The sequence below is a fragment of the Alosa pseudoharengus genome, unplaced genomic scaffold (genome assembly GCF_046254945.1).
Source record: "Alosa pseudoharengus isolate Yale_2024_CS ecotype anadromous, Long Island Sound unplaced genomic scaffold, YU_APseudo_1.1 YU_APseudo_1.1_scf_27, whole genome shotgun sequence".
Taxonomy (NCBI): Eukaryota; Metazoa; Chordata; class Actinopteri; order Clupeiformes; family Clupeidae; genus Alosa; species Alosa pseudoharengus.
This window is the reverse complement of record NW_027468704.1, coordinates 929,839-955,244: the sequence shown is the minus strand read 5'-3', so window position 1 is coordinate 955,244 and position 25,406 is coordinate 929,839. Positions and strand designations below refer to the sequence as shown.

Here is a 25,406-nt window from a genome sequence, read left to right as displayed (position 1 = left end):
GCCGGCTGGCATTCATCATGTGGCCCGAGAACAGGACGTTTTAACACTGGTAAACGTTTTCAGGGAGACACAACTTTCCCAACAAAAATCACCCAGGCAGGCAGTCTCATGCATTCCCGAATTTCAAGAGAAACATATTGGCAAAGCTGAATTACCAGGAGAAAATAATGGACTGGCAAAATGTGCCTATTTAAATAATTAAGTAAATGTGAAATGTAAATGGTGATGGTAATTTGTAAATATTGGTTTTTGTAAATGACAATGTAATTAATTGTTTTCATATAATAGTTTAGTAGTATCCACATTCTTGAAAACATTTTTGTGTTTTCTTATTGGTTGTATGTTCAAAGTTCAGCGTATATCTTCAAACATTACCTATTATGTGTAGATATTAAAAATCTTTATTGACATGTCTTATTGTTTGTCTTTAAATGCAGAAACATCACCAACCAGTAGAGAAGTATAAACCATTTTAATTTTATTCAAAAATATTAATGTAACAGAGGTAAAAAAAAGGCATTTGCACAACAACAGGACCCTGAAGCTACAAATTTGAGCCTGAATTTGAAGCTAGCCTGAGATCTTCAACATTGACAAGCCTGATTCCAAGTAACTTGGGGATGATTGTATCTTATCATCCTCATCCTCGTCAAAGTAACCAGTGTAATCCATGTCAACCTGAACACGGTCATCCTGAACAACAGTCATCAAACAAATTAGTTTGACTCTGTTCGATGTCATCAAAAACCTCATGCATAATTCATAGTATCTCTTTTGCATGTTCCAGCTTGTATGTAGGGAGATTATGGATAATGAAGTCCAGGTCAAATATCTGTGTGCACTGTTCTAAAACTGATCAATGAGTTCATCTCCAAAACCAGTGCAGGCTGTGTCGACTGTGTAAAGTAGTATGTTTTTATGGTCCTGAAGTAAACTACTCCTGTAAGTTTGTAACAGTTCCCTGATCAAAAGTGTGCCCTTAGGTGTGACTATTCTGTGTTTGTGGTGTGATGAAACCTCCCCTTGAAAGTGTTCATATTTGGGGATTAGCTCCCCACAACCTTCAGGTTCACAAGAACAAACAGAATGGCAGTGAGTGCAGCACAGATGTCCTAGATCAACAGATGTGGTGTGTTCCTCAAAATGGCAGTACAAAGCTTTCCGCAGACAACTAGTGACTCCATTAAAGTACCGTCTTAACTGCTGGGTCAAGCTTTGTACTAACATCCCTCACAATCCAGTGTAGGCACTCCAGTGTATGGCCAGGTACTTTAATCAGACCCACTCTGATGTTTGTTCTGTTTGGGCTCAGGGCCAAATTTATTGGATTGTCCATCTGAAGCTGTTTCATAACCCTGGCTCTGGATTCCCGATCAGCAGAAGCGGTCAATGTCAGCACAGGTGTACCTGGAATATATAGCAGTACAAAAAGCAACCAATAAGTAACAGTAAAAATAAGAAATTATGAGTAGTATAATTTAGTACTTTTTAATGACTGTACTGACATCTAAAAAGAATACATCACTTATAAGGGGTACAGTGACTAGCCTACCAATATGGGTATGGTGCTTGAGTACATAAAGCAACACCCAAATGCCCTTCTGCCCTTTTGCAGCCTGACCACTGATAGAAATAAAACAGTAACCTACATTAGAATGTTTTAACAGCTAGTTCGCTACAATCACACTAACGTTATGATTGTACCAAGTCTGAGTTAGCGAACGTACAACGATACCTAGGCTACTATGTTTACAACATGGGATTCATATCACGACATTGGGAGTTATTTACTAAGTCAGACAGTTAGACTCTCTTACCATTTGTAAGTTAGATGAACTTCGTCCATGACGATACCCATTACGTTGGCTTGAAAAACATCGGAGCCTAGCATGTCCCTCCACTTGTTGTTCAGCAGCCAGGATTCCGGGCTTCAAAAAAGGACCTGGCAACGACCGCTGGCTATATCCACCTCGTCGAGCACGCCGAGTTGCATCGCCGTGATGCCCATTTCAGTTGCTTCGGCAAAAAACATCTTTCTTATCAACAAATGCCTTGATCCCGTTACTCTGTTCCTCTTTTAAAATTAATTCGCTGTCGATATCTTCTAGAACAGACCTGATAGCAGAATCTACACATCTCAATTCTCCAGCGGCAGCCATCGTTGTTGTAAACCATAGATATATACACTATATCTATGGTTGTAAACGAATTCAACCTAAGCGCTCTTTGGTGACGTGGTGGATTACGTTACTGTTGAGCATCTGTCCATCATCGTATAAAGCCCGCCCTGACAATTTGATTGGCCCGCCAGTATTTGGGCGAGCATACTCGCGCCACTATTGATCAATGCCAGACCGAACTTCCCGACCTCAAACGTTGTGGGCGGGACTAAGTTCGGAATGGCACCCAGGCTACGCATGGGTACCAGGGGTGAGGAAAAACTCCCTAGAATTGGAGATACATATAGGAAGAAACCTCAAGCAGATCCACGACTCATGGGCCTGACCCATCTGCCTAGGATCAATACGGACAGTAAGGTCTATAAACAATGACAAATGCATATGATAGTCAGGTGTGGAGAGAAGGACATGGTGTTTAAAGCATCTGAGGTGAAAGTTACAGAAGGTGGGATGATTACTTGTCCGGTATGATAAAACATAATCATGATTTAGTGAGAGAAAGTGCAATAGTCCGGCGTAGGAATTGTCCAGGAAAGAAAGTTGTGATGGGGCCAGTGGTGGGTCAGCAGACAGGCCAGAATCCGGGCAGAGTTGTCATAGGCAGGTGATGGGGCTGTACGGGCCAGGAATCCAGGTAGGGGGACAGTAATACAGCAGTCAAGGATGGGACTTCAGGTGGGATGGGTAAGAGGAGGGCCAGGCACACAGATGGTTGATGACTGGTGATGATATACCTCACAAGTGAGGTACAGTAAGGGAGAAGAAAGAGAAATGTAGAATGGGTTAGTATTACTTGAAATCAATGTATTTAATGTCAAGAAGTGATCAGTAGTGCTATATATTGTTACAGTAAATCATGGTGAGAATGGGCAAGAGAGGGAGAGTTGAGAGAAAGAGGGTAGGAGAGAGAGGAGAGGGGAGGGGGTTGTACGGCATGGCACATGAGAAGTCCATGACAGCACTATGCTATAGCAGCATAACTAAGGCATGGTGAGGGGTAGTCAACACCAGCGCAGGTATGGTCAGTGACCACCATCTCACGCGCGACTGGGGTGACAGTCACACGAGGACTCAGCAGGGTGGTCCATTCCAAAATCCCCGAGATGGGTGAAGTTCCACATTGCACCATACCTAACTATGGGAGGCAGTAAAGAGGTATGTTTTAAGTCTAGACTTAAAAATAGGGAGGGTGTCTGCTAATCGAATTGAGGAGGGTAGATTATTCCAGAGGAGGGGTGTGCGATAGCTAAAAGCTCTGCCACCTACTGTAGTTTTTGAGATTCTTGGAATTACAAGAAGGCCAGTATTCTGTGATCGTAATGGTCTGGGTGGGTTATATGAGACTAGGAGATCTTTCATATATTCTGGAGCCTGGCCATTAATGGCTTTGTACGTTAGAAGTAATACTTTGAAGTCAATGCGACTTTTAACAGGCAGCCAATGTAGAGATGCCAGGATAGGGGAAATATGTTCATATTTTTTAGTTCTAGTGAGTGTGCGAGCAGCTGCATTTTGTATAAGCTGTAAGCTCTTTAGACAGGTGTTATTGCAGCCAGCATACAAAGCGTTGCAATAATCAATCCTTGAGGTTACAAAAGCATGGATTAATTTTTCAGCGTCTGGTAAGGATGAGGACTTCATTATCTTTGAAATGTTCCTTAATTGATAGAATGAAGTTTTGGTAATCTGTTTTATGTGATTACTTAGTGATAGGTCTTGGTCAATTGTAATTCCTAAATTGTTAACACTTGTGGATAAGGATAGCCGAAGATCAATAAATGTAGCCTGTGATGAGGATAGGATGTCCCTCATCTTTTTAGGACCTACAACCATGACTTCTGTTTTATCGGAGTTCAAAAGCAGGAAATTATTTGTCATCCATGTCTTTATATCTCTTATACATGTGTCAAGTTTGGCTAACGGAGTTAATTCGTCAGGTTTTACGAAAAGGTATAGTTGCGTATCGTCTGCATAAGAATGAAATTTAATGCATGTTTCCTAATTTCAGAGCCTAGGGGAAGCATATAGGGAGAAAATAACAGGGGCCCTAGTACTGAGCCTTGAGGCACCCCATATTTTACCATAGTCTGGATAGACGGTTTATTGTGGACTTGTACAAATTGTCTGCGGTTAGAAAGGTATGATCTAAACCAAGCGAGTGCTGAGTCTTTAATGCCTATCAAATGTTCAAGCCTGTGAAGTAGTATGTCATGGTCTATGGTGTCGAAGGCAGCACTGAGGTCCAGGAGGACTAAAATTGATATATGTCCATTATCGGCAGCAATGAGGAGGTCATTAAAAACTTTAACTAAGGCTGATTCAGTACTGTGGTGAGCTCTGAAACCAGACTGATATAATTCTTCGATTTTATTCATATGTAAGAAGGCACTAATTTGTTTGGACACTAGTTTTTCTAGTATTTTCGACAGAAAAGGGAGATTAGATATAGGCCTATAGTTGGCCAGGCCGTTAGGGTCAAGGGTAGGTTTTTTGAGGGATGGCTTAATAACAGATAACTTAAACGACTGTGGTACATGCCCTGACAGCAGTGAGTTATTTATGATCTGGAGCAAAGCATTGTCCAAGAAAGGGAGAGCAGACTTCAGAAGATGAGTAGGGATAGGATCTAGTAGACTAGTTGTAGATTTTGATGAGGAAATTGTGGAAGTGAGGTCTAATATGTCGATCGGTGTAAATGAATTCAAAGTTGTTCGTCTCATCTGTGATTCAATTATGTTTTCGCTACCATTCAGCAATGGAGTACAAATATCTGGCGAGACTGATTGGTTATTAATCTTATCTCTAATTGTTTCAATTTTGTCATTGAAAAAATTCATTAAGTCGTTACTGTTTAGGCATATAGGGATACATTCGGTTACTTCAGTGTGGCTCTTCGTCAGGCGGGAAATTGTGGTAAAGAGAAATTTTGTATTATGTTTGTTTTCTTCGATCAGCAAGGAATAGTAGGTTGACTTAGCCTCGTTGAGTGCTTTTTTGTAGGTGATAAGGCTATCTTTCCATGCTTGGCGGAAGACTTCCAATTTAGTAGTACGCCATTTTTGTTCAAGTTTGCGCGCTGCTTGTTTGAGGGTTTTTGTCTGTGTGGTATACCATGGAGCACGCCTTACTTGTTTCCTTACTCTCTGTTTTAGTGGTGCTACTGAATCAAGGGTTGAGCGTAATGAGTTCATTACATTATCAGTTAACAAGTCGACCTCGGTTGGATTATGGAAAGTGCCTTCTGATACCACATGGGTCCGGAAGGGGGCAAACGTAAACGAGATTTTTTCTAGAAAGTCTGCATTCGTTTTTTCAGATAGGCCGCGGCTGTAGTATTCAGCTAAATTGGGTACTGCATATTGTAATTTCATTGTAAAAGTAATTAGATGGTGGTCAGTTAAGGTCGGGTGTTGTGGCAGAACTGTTAACTGCTCTATGCTTATGCCATATGACAAGACTAGATCAATAGTATGGTTATCTCGGTGTGTGGGTGAATTAACATTTTGACAAGTCAAGTCAAGTCAAGTCAAGTTTATTTATATAGCGCATTTCATACAGAGAGGTCATTCAATGTGCTTTACATAAACAAAACCAAACAATAATAACAAATAAAAGCATAGAAGGGCAATATAGTCAAAGAATAGTTAAAAGGTAAAATAATAAACATAACATAACAAAAACATAAGACACATGGTAAAATCATTTAAAAATAAAGAATAATTAGTAAGCAAAAACAAAGGCAAAGTAGTAAAAAAAAGTAATAAAAGACAAAGTAGAATAATTATCAAGGCAGATTCAGAATTTGTAACTCGGCACAGTTAGCAGAAAGCATCTGAGAACAGTTTGGTCTTAAGTCTAGATTTAAAACTGGCTACAGTTGGGGCCTTTTTGATGTCATCCGAAATTTGGTTCCACAGCTGAGCCGCATAGCAGCTAAAAGCTGCTTCACCATGTTTAGTTTTAACTGTAGGTTTTACGAGCAGGTTTTTCACCTGGGACCTGAGAGGACGAGAAGGTGTGTACTGCTGAAGCATGTCTGACAAGTATTTAGGTCCTGCTCCATTTACTGATTCATAAACAAGCAATAGTGCTTTAAAGTCAATTCTGTGACTTACTGGAAGCCAGTGCAAGGACTTAAGAATTGGAGTAATGTGGTCAGTTCTTTTAGTTTTTGTTAAAATCCTAGCTGCTTCATTTTGTATCACCTGAAGCTGTTTAATAGTCTTTTTAGGAAGGCCTGTGAACAGTCCATTGCAGTAATCAACTCTGCTGGAGATAAATGCATGAATGAGTTTTTCTAAGTCATGTTTTGACATCAGCCCTCTGAGTTTGGCAATATTTTTGAGGTGGTAAAAAGCTGATTTAGTTATCGCTTTCATGTGGCTGTTGAAATTTAGATCACTGTCAATTAATACACCAAGATTTTTAACAGTATCCTTTGCCTTCAACCCTTTTGTGTCAAGGAGAGTGGCAACCCTAAGTCTTTCCTCATTTTTACCAAATATAATTACTTCAGTTTTTTCTTTGTTCAGCTGAAGAAAATTTTGAGACATCCAGGTGTTGATTTGTTCTATACACTGACACATAGATTCAAGAGGACCATAGTCGTTTGGTGATAGAGCTAAGTAAATTTGTGTGTCATCTGCATAGCTATGATATGAAATCAAATTATTTTGAATGATTTGTCCAAGTGGGAGCATATAGAGGTTGAATAATAGTGGCCCCAAGATCGACCCCTGGGGAACACCACAGGTCAAGGACGTTGGTGTTGAGGTACAGTTTCCGATGGCAACAAAGAAGCTCCTTTCTTGTAGATATGATTTTAGCCAGCTGATAACTATGCCTGTAAATCCAACCCAGTGTTCTAGTCTGTGTAGTAAAATATTGTGATCAACAGTGTCAAATGCTGCAGTAGCACGATCCAGTAGCACTAGGACTGATGTTTTACCTGAATCTGTGTTGAGGCGTATGTCATTGGAAACTTTAATGAGAGCTGTTTCAGTGCTGTGATTTGCCCGAAAACCAGACTGAAAGTAATCAAAATACCCATTTGATGTTAGGAAGGTGGTTAATTGATTAAAGACTACTTTTTCAATAATTTTGCCAATAAAAGGTAGATTGGATATGGGCCTGTAATTGTTTAGCATGGAGGCATCCAGGTTATTCTTCTTGAGAAGTGGCTTTACAACAGCTGTTTTCAGTGACTTCAGTGCCAGACAGCAGTGATACATTTACAATTTGAAGGACATCCGCCGCTATGAGGTGAAAAACAGTTTTGAAGAAATTGGTAGGCAGAGTGTCTAAGACACATGTGGAAGAGCTGAGATTCTGTACCGTTTTTTCAAGTGTTTCGTAGTCTATCAAGCTGAACTCTGACATCAAGTTTAGTTTCCCTCTGTTTGTTGCTGGAAGTTCAGGTTGTTGAATTTGTAATTGAGCAGATATGTTGAGTCTGATTTTGTCAATTTTACCTTTAAAAAAAGATGAAAACTCATTGCATTTATTAGTTGAGAGAAGTTCAGGCGCTAATTGTGAGGGGGGATTTGTTAACTTATCAACAGTTGAAAATAGAATACGAGTGTTATTTGAACTTCTATTGATAATGTTAGAAAAGAAAGACTGTCTTGCTTTGCATATTTCAGAGTTATATGTGCGGAGCATCTCTTTATGGATTTCATAGTGGATCTGAAGTTTGTATTTACGCCATTTTCTTTCAGTCTTCTTACACTCTCTTTTTAGAAGTTTAACTGCTGGATTTTGCCTCCATGGTGCTTTCTTTTTGTCCTTAACTTTCTTGAATTGTAATAGAGCAATGTCATCCATAATGTTTGCCATTTTTGCATTAAAGTGATCAAATAAGTCTTCAGAGTCTGACAGTTGACTTGACTTTAGTGAAAGTGCTTGCTCAAAGAGAGCACTTGTCTGATAATTTATGATTCTCCTTTTTACCATCATAGCTGTGTTTTGAGTGTGTGGGGACATAGACACATCAAAGAACACGCAGAAATGATCAGATAAGGCCAGGTCTTTAACAGCTGTAGAGACATCGAGACCCTTTGTGATAACAAGGTCGAGGGTATGGCCGAGAGAGTGTGTTGGCCCCTGTACATGCTGTGTTAGGGAGAAAGTATCGATTAGTGCAATGAATTCCTTGGCATAGTTGTTTTCAGGATTATCCACATGCAAGTTTAGATCCCCCGATATAATAAGACAGTCAAACTCTATGCAAACAACTGATAGCAGTTCACCTAGCTCTTCAAGAAAAACTTTAGCTGAATGTTTTGGAGGCCTGTAAATTGTCAGTAATAACATCTGAGGAGAAGACTTAATGCATGCACACAGATATTCAAATCAAGTAAAGTCACCGAATGACGACTGATTGCACTGAAAAGACGTCTTGAAAATTGTGGCTATCCCTCCACCTCTTTTATTTGCTCTGGTAGCACTCAAAAAACTGAAATTTGGGGGAGCTGATTCGATGAGAGTAGCAGCACTGTTTGCTTGATCTAACCATGTCTCAGTTAAAAGTAAAAAATCAAGGTTGTGTGTGCAAATTAGATCATAAATTAAGAATGATTTGTTTGAAAGAGATCTGATATTTAGGAGTGCTAGTTTTGCTGTAAGTGTTGGGGAAATATGATCCATGGGGGAAATCTGAGGTTGATGTGGTACGGGTAGGAGATTGGACTGGTTTACCCTATAAGCTTGATGCATTTGTGTTCTATTTCTTGTCAATACAGGAATAGAGAATGTCATGGGCTTACTGGGTCCCGGCATGTTCTCAAAACTACTGTCAGTACCATTTATATTGCAGGGACCCTGAGAATATCATACAATACAGTCATCATCATCATCATCATCAAATAATTGTCCACTGCAGCTGCTATATGCCAGCTGACCAACAAGGTGGGATGTTGATGGGTATACAGTTGAAGGTCTTGGTTTACCAACAAGGTGGGATGTTGATGGGTATACAGTTGAAGGTCTTGGTTTACCAACAAGGTGGGATGGTGATGGGTATACAGTTGAAGGTCTTGGTTTACCAACAAGGTGGGATGTTGATGGGTATACAGTTGAAGGTCTTGGTTTACCAACAAGGTGGGATGGTGATGGGTATACAGTTGAAGGTCTTGGTCTACCAACAAGGTGGGATGTTGATGGGTATACAGTTGAAGGTCTTGGTCTACCAACAAGGTGGGATGTTGATGGGTATACAGTTGAAGGTCTTGGGCTACTAACAAGTTGCAGGGCTACTGGCAGCAGTCCTTCCATTCTTGCAGGGAAAATCATGTGCTGGGGTGGGGATGGTGATGGGTATACAGGGGATCCTGGGGAGTTTGAGCGGGTGGATCCTGGGGAGTTTGAGCGGGTGGGGGAGTGTTGGGATGAGGATAGATATACAGGGGGGTTTGGGTGGCCTGGGGAATTTGATCGGGTGGGGACGTGATTGGGTGTAGGTGGTGATGGGAAATCAAGGAGGATGGGGTTGAATATTGGTTCAGAGTCTCCATCTGCCTGCTGAGGCCCTGGGGAGTTTGTTGCAGACGCTCCGCTTTCAGCATGTATTCCAGTAGTGTGTTCCAAGTTGTTGTGTCTTTGTGGTGACAAGGAGTCGACGGAGATGGGTACTGGTGTTACATGACCCTTCCTTTCTGATAGCCCCTCAGCAGCTTTGATAGGTGCCCAGAACCCAACATGTTCAATTAGGGATTGAAATGCAATTGTGAGACAATCATTCACATTATCCATATGAATATTGAAATCACCCAATATAAGTATTTTTTCAGTTTGGATGGTTAAAGTGGAAAGGAAATCAGAAAATTCTTCTAAGAATTCGGTGTAGGGGCCAGGGGGTCTGTACAATGTGACCACAGTTACAGGCTGATTATTTTTCCAATCTGGGGGTAAAAAATTTAGGACTAGAACTTCAAAAGATTTAAACTTGTATGTAAGCTTGGGAGATGTGAGAAGACTAGATTGATAAATTGTAGCTACTCCCCCTCCCCTGCCAGTGTGGCGTGGTACATGATAATTAAGATGAGAGGGAGGTGTAGACTCATTTAATGGAAGGTATTCGTCTGGTTTAAGCCAGGTTTCAGTAAGGCACATAACATCTATATGATTGTCTGTAATAATTTCATTAACCAAGGCAGTTTTATTCAACAGTGATCGAATATTGAGTAAAGCAAATGTAAGTTGCGTTTGTGGAGGAATTTGCTTAGCCGAAGAAGTTTTTATCGTAATAAGATTGCTACGAATAATTCCCCTCGTGGGTCGAATAAGAGTTGACAGTCTTGGTACAGACACCCTCTCTATTTGGCTATGTATGCCCTGTATATCCTGTATATCTGGGTGGCTGTTAGGACGGCAGAGATCTGTGTAAGACAATATCTCTGCTGGGAGCGTACCTATGTTCCCCGGGTCCTATGTTCCCCGCTATTTGTATGGGACCGGGGAACATAGGACCCTTTTTGTAGAAAAGGGTCCTATGTTCCCCCGCCTTGTATCTGACCACGGAAATTGCATGGGATATGCTTGCGAGTGCACATTCCGTGCACAAAACGGTAGCAAAGTGTATTTTTCTGTCAATGTTGCTTGCCGTAGCACACCAGGTAGACCTACACATACGCGCACGGTGCAATATTGACACAAGCCAGAAGGGCGATTTTCCTAACTTCCACGTTGAGTATAGCGGAGTAAAAGAATAGATGAAGAACATTTTTTATAACATAGGCCTACAATGGTTTTACTTGTGTAGTGCTTCTTTACTGAATATAACGAGTTCAAAGTTAACATTCTAGGTAACTTTGCATTGTCCGCTTCAGCACTAAATTAAGGACAGCAACACACACGAGCTGCACCTCTCACAGAAGAAACGCGCTACAACTACATACCTTTTAAAGTTGATATTTAATTGCTTTGTTTTGTTCATTTTTCCATTCGCTGGCACGCTGCAGGGGGGACTGCGCGTTGCTCCGAAGCCCCTTTGGTCTGACTCGTCAATAATCCAAAAATGTCCCTTTGGGTCTACAGCCCAGTATAGTTTGATATATCTTTGTTCCATTAAAATTAATCCCATTCTTCCGACAGCTCAACCAAAGGCTATTTTAGATCACCTCCTTCACCTCTTGTACAGTAAGAATCAACAATGACATGCCAAGTGCAAAGACAATGACAAGCTTGGGACTGAAGCCATGCAGACTCGGCTAGATTTAAACACAGCAGGCCGTTGCAGCAAGACAGTGAGCCAATCCTAATATCATAGGAAAACAGGTGGGGCTGTGTCATTAGGCTGATTGCCACTGACACCAGCTACTGTTACATACAAGACTTAAGTGTCTCAATTAAATCAATTAAACGTGACTATATCACACTGGGCTCTGCACTGCGCCTCTGTGCAAAGAACTTCCCTCCTTCCCTCATCACAAACAAAGTGTTTTCCACCAAAAGCTGTCACCGGTCCGCACGTCTGTTGTGTAACTGTGTTGACTGAAGGGATTGTGTGTTTCTGGTTAAATAAAACGGATATATGTGAGTGTGTGTATATGTGAATATTTTCCTTATTTATTGTCATAAGCATGCTTTATAGGTAGGCTAAGTTAAGTAGCCTAGCATTATTAACTTAAACTCTGCTCTCTTAGCATCTGTTGAACCTTCTTTTCATCTTCTGAAATTATCGATGCGCATTAAACCGCATATAAGTCATCTGCGCTGCATGTTTTCGCTACATCCAAAACCACATGATCAAAATACACCAATCTCTAACATTTGCGCCAAATTGTAACAAATTTTGCCCGGTTGACACGGGACAGCCTACACATTTTCATTTACCTTAGTTCATGCAAGTGAGAAAATGGCAAGATTGATAGTGGGGGATCGAGCTGGTATGGTGTTGGTCAATGATGGCTTCCGATACCACAAACACCGGACTAACCAGGATAACATAAGATGGAGATGCTGGAAGGTTGGATGCAGAGTGGTGCTGCGGACCAACATCTTCGATACCGAAGAAGAGGATCCGCACATCGTGGTGCACCATGTTGGTGTGCATGTGCACCCTTCTGATGACGAGATGGTGGAGCGGGCAGATTTCCGACGGATAGTGACGGATGAGATACGGAGGGAGCCTACTGTCCCCATCCAACGGATTTACAATGCCCAGAGGGTGCAACAGCCGCGGCAACATATATTGCATGGAGGCGCACCAGGGTTCCTCTCAGTGAGGTCCGTGATGGGCAGGGCAAGGGCTTCCGTGATGCCTCCCATCCCAGCTGCCATTGAAGACGTCAGAATAGGGGGGTCAATGGGCTGAGACATGGGGCAGGGACCAGTTCCTCCTCCTTCAAGACAACGACTGGGGCATCGCAGTTTTTGCAACAGAGGCCAACCTCCGGAGGCTACGATCCATCGATACACTGACATGGATGCCACATTCAAGTCTTGCCCACGCCCATACACACAGATATTCACCGTGCTGGGGGATGTCCATGGGTTCGTCGTTCCACTAGTTCATGTCCTCATGGGGCAGCGCACGATTGGGCACTATAGATGCAGTCAGGGCAACATCTGGCCACACCTGGAGACCGAAGAAAGTCATCTGCAACTTTGAGCAGGCGCTGGTGGCTGCCGTGGAAACGGAACTTCCGAGGGCTCGCGTATGTGGATACTATTTCCACTTTAGCCAAGCCTTGTGGAGGAGGGTCCAAAGCCTTGGCCTGGCTACAGCCTTCCGGAATGATGAGAGGTTGAGGGAGGTGGTCCAGAAGGTCATGACGCTTGGCCACCTGCCACTACCGCTGGTGAGAAATAACTTCGAGCTCCTGGCTCAACACCGGCGCACCAGGCGTGCGCAACGGGACCACCCGGAGCTGCAGGATTTCTTCCAGTCCGTCCGGAATACATACATCCACCGTGCAGCATTCCCTCCTGCCATGTGGAATGTGTTCCGGCGGAACATGGAGCAGAGGACCAATAACCACGTGGAGTGTAAGTTATTGAAGTTAAGATAATGATAAATACATTTTATTGGATGTCCTTACCGGTGAAAATGTGTAGGCCTATACAACTACATGATAACGGAATAGGCCTATACGACAAAAACCAGCAGTGCAAATAAAATAGACGGGCAAAGGCCTTTCTTTCTTTCTTTCTTTCTTGAATTTAACCTGTATTTGATCAAAAACAGGCGAGGGCTACAGCTGAAAGCGTCTTACAACATAGTGAACTAAAACTGTCAACATTCATATAGGCTATAGGCCTGCATAAAATAAAATTGTGCATGTTTCGTTATTAATAGGCTATTTAGCCAACAGTAATGTGGCCTGAAATGAATAATAATAGCCTACTTTTGATGTGTAATCTTAAAACAATGGAACTATTACCATTTTCGCGAAAGGTTTAAAATGTCTTTTATTCTATAGCTTATCATCGCACCCTGAACGATGCCGTTCAAGTCCGCCACCCATCGCTCTGGACGTTCCTTCGACATCTGAAGGACCAGCAGCAGCTTGCTGAGGAGAAGCTGGAGCAGGCAGATCGTGGAGATGCTCCTCCAACAAGGAGGCGCAAGTGGAGGGAGTTGGAGGCCCGCCTCCAGAGGCTGAAGCGCCAATACACGGCGGGTCATAGAGACCTGCAGTCGTACTGGAGGGCTGTCAGCCGCACCAACTTGTTTTAGCCCAATGTGCGTTTGTGAGGACGCTTCTGTTAGGACGTCCTGACTGAGTGTTGTTAGAGTTTTTTGTTAGAGCTGCACCGTTAGATTCATTATTATTATTATTAGGCCTGTTATTATTATTGACTCTTCAGTCAAGTTGACTGCAAACATACAATTGTCATTAGGCTGATTGCCACTGTCTTTTCAAGCAACTACTGTTACAATTAAATAAATTAAATGTGACTATATACAACAACCCGCGCCTTGCCGTGCGGCTTCAGTCTACTTGGAAGCAGCGGGGAACATAGGACCCTTTTTTCAAAGGGGAACATAGGACCTGGGGAACATAGGGATGACCCCATCTCTGCTTCCTGGACCTCTGGTTCGTCAGGAACTAGCCTCGGTTAAGTGACGGTCTATGTTCCTTGAAAGGAGATAAGCACCCCTCGGATTGGGATGGATACCGTCTCTTTTCAATAGTCCAGGTTTCCCCTAGAATGAGCTAAAGTTATCTATGAAGCCCACATTGTTATTGGCACACCACTTTGACAGCCATCGGTTGAGGTCTGAAATTCTGCTGAGCATTTCATCACCTCTTCTAATAGGTATGGGTCCAGAGAAAGTTACAGAGTCAGACATCTGTTGCGCGAACTTGCACACGGAGATAAAGTTTTGTATGGTGATCTCCGATTGACGCAATCGGACATCATTAGTGCCGGTGTGGATGACTATTTTCGAGTATTTACAATTAGCTTTAGCCAGCACTTTCAAATTTGATTCGATGTCATTTGCTCTGGCCCCAGATATCGATTTTACTATAACCGATGGAGTCGCTAGCCTCACGTTTCGAATAGTAGAAGCACCAATGACCAGAGTAGCAGGTTTCTCAGGGCTAGCTAGGGGGGAGAATCTATTAGAAACGTGAGTAGGTTGGTGGTTAACAGTGGGCTTCATTCGTTTGGATATAGCTCCAGCCCCCAACGGGCTGCTTTCGATTGGACCTAGCTCGCCCAACAGTCACCCAAGAGCTATCCCCTTGCTGCAAGGGGGCTGTCATGGTTGTGCTAACTGTGCTGGCAACTGATGCATCCACACAATTTATTGGGGGTTCTGCCACTAGCTGTTTGCTAATCTGATCCAGCGTGCGGATGCAATTCTCTAGTTCATCTATCCTCGCCTCCAAGCTAGCTATTAGTCTACATTTATTACAAGTAGCATGTCCACTAAAGGAGGCTAAAGAGTTAGCTAGCATGTGACACGCTGGGCAACAAAGAGGTTCGGAAGGAGGAGAGGCGGTGGTGGCAGAGGACTCCGCCATCGTCCTTAATAAAATTAGACAAGTAATAGGCTACACAAGTGGTTAATAGTGGAATTTTAACGTAAGCAAAACCTATGTGTAGTCTAATTAAGTGGATTTCGTGGAAAGAAAAGGCAGGAGCAAACTAGCGTGAGAGCAGCCACTGACACTAATCAGGAAGTGACGCAAATCGCTTACCTCGTTTCCTCGAAGGATTACGGCAAAAACAGCTCCTGCAGTTTTTGCATCAACACTGAATGGGCTTATAGTGAAAGCTAAGGGGGCCAGCAAGCACGTCAAACAAATGCTATTTTATACCACTGACATTGCTCAAAATATAATTACACTTCTGTTGTAGTGTGGTGAGGGTCCCTACAGACAAAACGAAGTACTGTCAACTTTGAAAGTGTATAGAGAGGTTATAACAAGACCTGTACCTGAAGGAAGCAAATTGCCTGGCGTTTATCCACCCCTGATTGGGGTGGGTGGAGGGTGTTCTGACTCTGTCTTAAGTAAGGGCCAGGTCCCTTACAGAGAGTGCCAAGCTTTGTGTATGAGGACGATCAGCTCCTGGGCCAGAGATTAGTGGTTTATGTGGTGCAGGCGTCTGAAGCTGGTCACTTTATGCCACTGAGCCATGACCGCACAACCTCATTACCATGGAAACATCAGGGGGGGAGGGATGATTTAGTACGGGGTGTTTGTCAAGTTCAGTTAAATGGCTGTTAAACAATATCATGAAAGGAGTTTTTAAACGTCAAATAAATCTTTGTCTCCAACAGTAGCATGGACCCCAAGAGATGTTCAATGGCATCTCCCTCCACCCACAACATCCACAGCAGCTCCTCAGCCATGGACAATACCAACTTTCCCAGGGGGGTGGCCAGCCCCAGCACTCTCCCTGCTGGCCAGATGAGGGCGACGCGGGACCAGCACACAGAGGCCTACACAGGCACCCAGGAGTCGCCCTCGCTCCTGCAGGGCAGCTACCACCCCCGCGGGGGTCACCCTGCCGCCTCCGGACCCTTCAGCAACCAGTAAGGGCCTCTGTGTGGCTGTGTGTGTGTTTATGTGTTTGTGTGTGTGTGTGTATGTGTGTGTATGTGTGTGTGTATGTTTGAGAGAGGGAGATCTCTAGTCTGTCAGTGTGTACATGCGGTGAATGTTTTTGAACATTGGCAGGATGTAGCTCTGTGTATTCAGCAGTGTGTGTGTGTGTGTGTGTGTGTGTGTGTGTGTTGGTGTATGTGTGTAAGGGTGTGAATTGTTTGTGTATGTATAGTATGCTCGGCCACTCTGGCTCAATGGCGGCTTGCGTAGCTAACTCCATTCAGTGTTAATCATCCAGTGTTAATCATCCAGATCTCCTGCTAACAGTGTGCTCATGCACACACAAACAAACATATCTACACGTCCTTCACAGACACACACTTGGAAAAACAGATTTACATACACACACACACACACACATGTACACACACTCTTACACAAATATATTTACACACATACACACACACTCATGTTTACCCACTCACCTACGCAGTGGCCTCCATGGGTGGTTTCCTGTATCAGTGTTAAGGTGTCTGTGTAAGTGAGATTAATTGCATCTGTAATAACTCATTTATTACACATGACGAAGATGGCAGCGCGGACGCACGCAACGTCCTGTGTCTCCAGATTTTGCAAATTAGTGGTAATATGCTTGTTTAAGTATTTTCGGTAAAAACAGTTTAGCGTACATATCGTACACCCGACAGGAACTTTTGGACATTGGTTCTTGCAATCCCGACATCTTTATCAGCGTAATCCCAGAGATTGCTAAATCAAGGAGACCTACGAACTCCACCACACCGACCGAAAGGAACTTCAGACGGTCGAGAAAACGTAAACACATGGGCTCTCGTGGAGGAGTTTGAGCGAGGCTAAAGCTAACTCCACATCGACTCGCTCTTCCAAGCCTTTTCCTCGCTAACGTTCGCTCCCTGGTGAACAAAATGGATGAACTGCGGCTGCAGATCACCACACACAGAATGATTATGGAGTGCAACATCATGATTTTCACAGAAACTTGGCTTAACAGCGAAATACCCCACAACGCTATCGAGCTAGCTAGATGCTGCATTCTCCGTGCCGACAGTGATTGAGTTTGCACCATTGCACAAAGTCCTCCACCAGGCTCCTGTACTCCTTCTCTTGCTCGTCCCTGATACACCCCACAATTCCAGTATCGTCAGAAAACTTCTGCATGTGGCATGACTCGGTGTTGTAACAGAAGTCAGATGTGTACAGGTTTTTTTTTTGCACTTCGGGTTAAACACAAACTGAATTTAGTTGTCTTTGTAGTTGTACTCTGCACAATGACAATAAAGTTGAATCTAATCTAATCTAATCTAATTTGAAAATGATGTATAAAACGACACTGTGTACAGTGAGTGCCTTACATGCCTCTTCCTCCAATCTTTTATTACAGCCCCAATGTAATAACCGATAATCTCCCATATGTTTCTTTAAAAAGGTGTTCTTATTTAACTGAAACTGCATTTGAAGCTGGGGTACAATGAGTGTTTTAGACAGAAATAATGTTTCAAGTTCCGAGTTTATTGTCATGTAATCAATGGAAATGCAACATCTTTTATTGGTAATGACATTTTTAAGCTAGGTTCACACTGCAAGTCTTAAAGCGTAACTCCGGAGTAAAAACAACTTAGGGTGTATTTACGGTAGTTAACAAGGTGAAACTTTTGATTGACAGCAAAATTACTTTAATTGGTGGAGTTTTGAGCAAGACCTGTTTTTGCATTAACACTGAATGGGCTTATAGTGAAAGCTAAGGGGGCCAGCAAGCACGTCAAACAAATGCTATTTTATACCACTGACAATGCTCAAAATATAATTACACTTCTGTTGTAGTGTGGTGAGGGTCCCTACAGACAAACCGAAGTACTGTCAACTTTGAAAGTGTATAGAGAGGTTATAACAAGACCTGTACCTGAAGGAAGCAAATTGCCTGGCGTTTATCCACCCCTGATTGGGGTGGGTGGAGGGTGTTCTGACTCTGTCTTAAGTAAGGGCCAGGTCCCTTACAGAGAGTGCCAAGCTTTGTGTATGAGGACGATCAGCTCCTGGGCCAGAGATTAGTGGTTTACGTGGTGCAGGCGTCTGAAGCTGGTCACTTTATGCCACTAAGCATGACCGCACAACCTCATTACCATGGAAACATCAGGGGGAGGAGGGGGGATTTAGTACGGGGTGTTTGTCAAGTTCAGTTAAATGGCTGTTAAACAATATCATGAAAGGAGTTTTTAAACGTCAAATAAATCTTTGTCTCCAACAGTAGCATGGACCCCAAGAGATGTTCAATGGCATCTCCCTCCACCCACAACATCCACAGCAGCTCCTCAGCCATGGACAATACCAACTTTCCCAGGGGGGTGGCCAGCCCCAGCACTCTCCCAGCTGGCCAGATGAGGGCGACGCGGGACCAGCACACAGAGGCCTACACAGGCACCCAGGAGTCACCCTCGCTCCTGCAGGGCAGCTACCACCCCCGCGGGGGTCACCCTGCCGCCTCTGGACCCTTCAGCAACCAGTAAGGGCCTCTGTGTGGCTGTGTGTGTGTTTCTGTGTATGTGTGTGTGTGTGTTTGTGTGTATGTGTGTGTGTATGTTTGAGAGAGGGAGATCTCCAGTCTGTCAGTGTGTACATGCAGTGAATGTTTTTGAACATTGGCAGGGTGTAGCTCTGTGTACTCAGCAGTGTGTGTGTGTGTGTGTGTGTGTGTGTGTGTGTGTGTGTGTGTGTGTGTGTATTGCTTGTGAGAGGAGAGAATAACTTTATGCAAAGGCACTTTAGTATATCTCATGTCAAAGCCCCTCACTACAACACTGGTCCCTGTGGCAGATTCCTCCGAGAGTGGAACAACTCCTGCCAACAGAAAAGACTGGGCTGCCCCAGCGTCCCTTAGCAGCCGCACAGGCACCCGTGTTCGGTCCTGCCCAGGCAGAGATACAGTCCCCCAGCTAATAAACAGAGAGTAGCTAGTAGTACTCACAGGAACACAGGAACCCCAAGTTGGATGAGCATACAAAGACCGAGATGGAGAAGACACGACCAAAGCAACAGTCTTGACATCCTTACGTGCATGACATCGAGATGCCTTGTGTCCCACATTTTGGCAAATATAGCAAACAATTTCAGAATTAGAGACAGGTGAAGGTGCTGCCCCACCAGACCTCTGTTTACCCTCAAAAGGAGTCCAAGCTCTACCTGTAACACCACGCCAATTCCCATGTACGGCTCTGTGTGTCAATATAAACTCATCAGAGAACACAGCTGCCTCTTCAAGTGTCTGAACCTTCTGCTCATTAAAATAGGTGGCCACTGCTTCAGGGACACAGTTCTTAACCCTTTAGCCGCCAGGGTTTAAAAAGAATAAATCAAAATTTCAAAAGGCCATGGCTTGCAAGTGGTCAGAGATAAAGTCCTACTGTAAATGTGAAAATCATTTAGTATGAACAGAAGTTTATGAAGGGGGTAAATTTACTCATCTAATTTGCATATTATGACATCACTGGACGGTAACCACCGTGAATTATGTACATTTCAGTAAATACTAGATGTTGAACATATTTGAGCAGTTATACTTTCTTTTTTTGTCATTTCACCGACATAACAAATGAACAGGAATACAGTCACATGTAAACCAACAATAGTAAACGATTACTATAATCACAAACCCTATGCTACTATACAATAAAGTAGCCTCGTCAAATCAGTTCCATATCGCGGGTGACTTTATAGTTCTTCAGAGCCCTATTTTTACAACCCCTGCTGTCTATACCACGTCCATTACGGACACTATCATCACTATTGCCACTGGCACCTCCAGCTATGTTGGGCAAAGGGTCGAAATAAGCATGGTATGCTTAGTGGACACTGTCGCAAAGACGTACCTCCATTCACAGACGCACCGTGACTATCAGTCAATAGACGATCGATCATATTCTCCAAAAGGCAGATATTCTCCTTCAGAATCAGAATAGGTGAATAACAGATCCAAGACTTCATCACACGTGAATTTTTTTTTCAACATTTGGTGTATTTCTGCTTCAATTTGTGCAAAAATAAGGCCCGCATCGCTTCCGCGTTATGGAGGAAATGCACGTCTTCTTCGTGTGTTTCTCGCGTGTTTTCGCGAGCTTCCTGAAAACTTTGAAAAAAAAGGTTGAGCTTGAATCGAAGCTCTGGGTGTCTGCCAACTAGTGGTCAAGAGTACAAATGAGATTTTACACTGTACTCGCGTCTATCATCTGTTTTATTCAGTAATGACGCTTGTCGCAATATTGCGACATGGGCGGTTAGAGGGTTAAACTTCTCGACAACTGCCGAAGTAATTCCACGGAGTCAACCTTTAGCGAGCTACACCACCTATCAAATAGATCTAGTTTTTCCCGAGCAAACTCTACATATGTGTGGCGGTCGTACTTCTGGTAATGACAAAACCGCTGGCGGTAGGCCTCGGGTACAAGTTCGTATGCCCGCAAGATGGCACATTTGACGGTATCATAGCAGCAAGACTGCTCGAAAGTCAATGAAGCATACACATCTTGAGCCCTACCCACCAAGACACACTGTAAGAGTAGAGTCCAATGCTCTTTTGGCCACTGCAAAGAAACAGCTACTCGCTCAAAGTGGGGAAAGTACTTCTCTACCTCTCGCTCTGAAAAGGGGGGCACCATTCTGATGTGCCGCCCTACATCAAACACAGGAGCTGCAGGGGATGCATCAGGCGAGGGAGATGGTAATGGGAGAGGGGTACCTTCAGCAGCCAGCTCTAGCTCTAACTTCCTTAATTCAAATGGCCTCTCACGCTCTTTGAATTCCCATTCTCTCTGGACAATCTCATGTTCACGAACGCGCTCACGCTCACGTTCAGCGCGTTCTTCCCGCTAACGCTCTTGCTGGAACTCTAATTTCTTGAGCTCTAGTTCCTTATCCATTTGCTTTTCTTTTGCTGCTAGAGCTTCTCGATTTGCTCGAAGCTTTGCTGCTTCAAGCTGCATTTGCTTCTCTTGTACTGCCAACTCCCTTATCCTAATCTCACTGGCCTGACTCTCACCTGATCTGACTCTGATTTTTGGCTTTAACTTCTTGATCTCACTGCTGAGCACAACCCCATATACACACCCCTCACCCCCCCCCCCACACACACACACACACACAATGCAGTTAAACTAAACAACAACAAAAAAGACAAAAAAATAGAATAAATCCCTCTTTCTGCCACAAGGGGTCAGACAACACCCACAGTAGCACTGGTAGCTTTCTCCAAGCAACAAATTCTTCGTTGTATGTTGCTCACAGCTACTAACAACCTAAACTAGGCCTAGCTACTATGCAAACTGGATTTACACATTTTTACAAAGGAATACCATCACAAAACATCTAATGAACACAACCATCTCAGGCACTCAACAACAACAACAAAACGTAAGGTCCTACTTTCTCAGACTATTGAACAACCTGCTCTCTCATTAAGGTGTTCACAAGCTGTCTGAAAAATACGTTTGGCTAACACATAATCATTAAGTTTGCACTCCAAAAATAAGACTTAACTGGAAAGACCACACAACAATAGCTAACCAATGTAAGCCTTTTGCACAACATAGAGCAGCGGTCCCCAACCACCGGGCCTTCCTAACTGGTCCCCAAACCACGACATTCCTAACTGGGCCGTAGCCTACGACATGAGTTTTAAAAAAAATGCATGCAAACTAAATTAAATTTAATTCGCAATAATGTCACGTTTTTACATGGCATATGGCCTATATGCAGTTGTTTGACTGCACGCATGTTTGCATTTTGCAAGGTCTATTTTCTTAAGTCTGTCTGTCCCGCCTTCAACACTTTTACATATTGCCTTCAGCGCTGCGCAGCCTCAGGTCAGCTCACTTCACCTTCTTAGCGAACGGTAGTGTCACACGAAGTTAGCTAAACTGCTAGAATGAGCAACAAAAAACAAGCATCTTTAGCAGGTCATTGGCCAGAGTGTTTGAGTTGCGAGAGCCGCTGCAGAGATTTCTTACAGAAAGAAAGTCACCGTTAGCTGCACATTTTAGTGATGAGGACTGGGTGTCAAAACTCGCTTACCTGTGTGACATATTCGGGTTGCTTAATGACCTCAACCTGTCACTCCAGGGGAGAATGACGACTGTCTTTAACCACTTGCTTTGCAGTCATATTTCAGTAATTCTGACCAAAAGGCACTACACGTATTAGAGAGGCCACCATGCCCACATCGTTTGGTCTACAAGCACATGGCTGGTATCATTGGAAAGCTTAGACCATGTAGATTTTTTTGAAACAGTCAGGATAACCCTGTGAAGTTCTCAGAAAGAGCCACAGAGGCTGGAATAAAGTTTTTTTCGCACCAACAAGCGCTTCATTTGTGCATTGAGATACACGCGCATGGTCAAAGTCAATGACGACATCCCATACGTCGTTTAAAAGCTCTGGTCATTGGCTACAAGAATATGTCCGTAATTTCGTTCTTACTTGTAAGAGGCCCACGTGGCTGCCATTCCAAGCTTGCATGTCCAATAGAAAGGTGTAGCTGACCAAGCTTGTCTCTGCCTCGTCTTTGCTTCGTTTCTCGTGATTGGTAGATCCTACAGACACGTGACATGGCTCTTTGTGTTCGTGAGACTCAGGGGAGCGTGGGGAATACGCATAAGTAGGGAGTTCGAAGCCGAATGGTATTCAAAATCACCGATATTCACCGGAAAATCTTTGAAAGTGTTTTATTTCTATTCTATAAACGTTTTGAATATGGAAGCTTACACACTCACAGTTCAACATTGGACTATAACAACACATATAATCTTGTTCTATGGATTCTTACGGACATTTCAAGACCAGGTTAGCCATATGAATATATTGTTATGGGTGTACACAAGGATTAGAAGGCAATGATGCAGGGGGTGTGTGTGTGTTTTTTTGAGGGGGGCATATCAGCATAAATTACTTACTGTAGCTCACACCACACAGTTTGACATGGAATGGTGGATACCTTTGGAATCCTGAGTCCCGTAGCTTTTTATTGATGTATGGGATGTCAATATTACATGAAGTAATGAGCCTACCCATTGATTTAATACTCCCCACCACCCCCCTCCTCCCCCCAAATGGCGCGCCGGCGTTCCACTGCGAGTTAACTGGTTAAACTGGCAGATAAAGTCGCTGCATTTAAAGCCAAGCTTGATTTGTGGGGACGACGAGTGGACCGGGGTGTATTTGATATGTTCCCAAACAGTAGTGGGGGTTTTGGGAGAGACTGAGGCAGGGCCCTTTCTCTCGCAGCTGGTGCGCGATCACCTTGTTGCGCTTTCAAATGAGTTTGAGCGTTACTTCCCATCCTCCAAAGATCCACGGCAAACCAATAAAGTGGGTCCGCAACCCATTTGTGAATATCCCGAATAGTCCTAACTTGTCAGCGCAGGAGGAAGAGCAGTTGATCGAAATTGCAAATGACGGTGGTCTTAAGAGTGTGTATAAGGAAACCTCTCTGGCGGGTTTTTGGATCAAAACAAAAGCAGAATATCCCGAGATAGCCGTAAAAGTGCTGAAAACGTTGCTACCATTTCCCACCACGTATCTATGCGAGGCCGGGTTTTCAGCAATGACTGCAACTAAGACCAAATTGCGCAATCGACTGGACATTTCAAACACACTGAGGGTGTCACTGTCCCCAGATGGAACCTTCTTGTTGCAGGGAAACAAGCACAGGGCTCCCACTGATTATATTCGTAATGCACGTTTAGTTCCCATGTTTTGTTCCCATATTTTGTTAAGCATGTTCACACTTATAGATGTAGCTTCAAGTTGTTCAATATTCATAGTTCATATTGTTCAATTTTCACTTCTTCAAGTTCACGTTTTTCACATGTTTAAGAGATTACTTTCACTGTTCATACATAACTGGAGCTAGTTCTTTTCAAGTAATGCATGCACAACACATATGGAACATGGAACCCCCAAACCTCCCCCCCCCCCCGGTCCGTGAAAAAAAAAAAGGAAACAAACCGGTCCATGGTACATAACAGGTTGGGGACCCCTGACATAGAGCACAAAACAAACAAGCTGACGTCTTACTCGCTAATTACAGTGCATGAAAATGCACTGTTCTGTTATCCGAAGTCTTCTTCTTCTTCTTCTTCTTCTTCTTCTTCCCACCAAATTTCTGCGTCTAATTCAGCTTCAACCGTTTAACGTAGAAACTTTGTTCAAACTTTGTAACGTAGGTCTTGAAAAGGACACTTGATGAATGTATTTTTGTAAACTTTATACTTTTTGAGCAAAAAACAAGCATATTTTCCCCATAGACTTTGCATTAGCACTATGAAATCACAATGGACTAATTAACTTGATTTGCACCTGTATCATCTAGGACCCATCAAAGGGCCAGTTAAACTGATTGCACCTGTATCAACTGTTTTCTGCTTAACTAGGCCAACTCTCTCTGTCTCTCCATTCTACAAGGATATAAGGCACATTCCATCCAACTTTCTATCCATTCATCCTCTTCAAACCATTCACTCATCCAGCCATTAAACTATCCATCAACATCCATAAAAAAATCTGCCTATCAACATCCATTCAACTTCTGTCTATCAACATCCATTACACTATCTAATTTCAACTTTTAAACTATATACTCTGTCTCAGGCTTTAAGCATACAATCTGGCTCTCTTAAGACTACTATTTCCTCTGCCCACAACTGTTTCAAAATAAATGTCCTCACTACAATAATTCACTATTAAATAATTTAACTATTTAAACTATTCAACTATTTAACTGTTCAGCCATTTCAACTTTCAGTTGTTATCAACTATGACTCCTGCCAACTGTTTCCAAATAAAAGTTTGTTTGGCATTTTATGTTAATATACAGTATGTTTATATTTTCATGCACTGGTAATTTCCTCGAAATTACATTTTCTAGTTTAATTAATGACTTCCTAATCGGTCTAGCAGCAGATGCCAACCATAACTTTACACATGGCCTTGCCTAGAAGCAACACTAGAAAACAGCCAAAGAAACAGTAACCCTACATTTACTTATTCGCTACCCATCTTTCCTAAACAAAACGAACAAACAACTAAACAAACTCCAGCAAGATAACCCACAATGCGTGTCCGCAGTAGCCTAAACCAGGAGCTCTTGGTCTGAGCAGCTCCTAACCCAACTAACCCCTTCCCTACTGTTTTGTCAAAG

General features: G+C 43.1%; 1 protein-coding gene, 1 long non-coding RNA gene and 2 pseudogenes across 2 annotated transcripts; all 4 read right to left on the bottom strand.

The window, feature by feature from the left end:
• Positions 1-461: 461 nt before the first annotated feature.
• Positions 462-2,410, bottom strand: LOC143099287 (uncharacterized). The gene is made up of 2 exons (XR_012981468.1): positions 1,818-2,410; positions 462-1,407 (listed from the first exon to the last, which is right to left on the bottom strand). It is a non-coding gene; the product is annotated as an uncharacterized LOC143099287 (long non-coding RNA).
• A 901-nt stretch (positions 2,411-3,311) lies between these two features.
• On the bottom strand, positions 3,312-5,680 carry LOC143099286 (uncharacterized; annotated as a pseudogene).
• Positions 5,681-8,043: 2,363 nt separating this feature from the next.
• On the bottom strand, positions 8,044-10,729 carry LOC143099274 (uncharacterized). The gene is made up of 4 exons (XM_076262370.1): positions 10,693-10,729; positions 9,867-10,555; positions 8,099-8,297; positions 8,044-8,066 (listed from the first exon to the last, which is right to left on the bottom strand). The coding sequence occupies exons 1-4, from the start codon at positions 10,727-10,729 to the stop codon at positions 8,044-8,046; spliced, it is 948 nt and encodes a 315-aa protein (XP_076118485.1).
• Positions 10,730-12,076: 1,347 nt separating this feature from the next.
• On the bottom strand, positions 12,077-15,154 carry LOC143099273 (uncharacterized; annotated as a pseudogene).
• Between the last annotated feature and the right edge of the window lie 10,252 nt (positions 15,155-25,406).

Bases quoted from the DNA above. Each gene is read 5' to 3' on its own strand.
- LOC143099274 (XM_076262370.1), bottom strand. From the start codon at position 10,729: ATGTGCACTCGCAAGCATATCCCATGCAATTTCCGTG. The intron at 10,556-10,692 runs GTCAGATACAAG...TGTCTTACACAG, and splicing joins TATCCCATGCAATTTCCGTG to ATCTCTGCCGTCCTAACAGC. The intron at 8,067-8,098 runs GTGCTCTCTTTG...CTTTCACTAAAG, and splicing joins AATCATAAATTATCAGACAA to TCAAGTCAACTGTCAGACTC.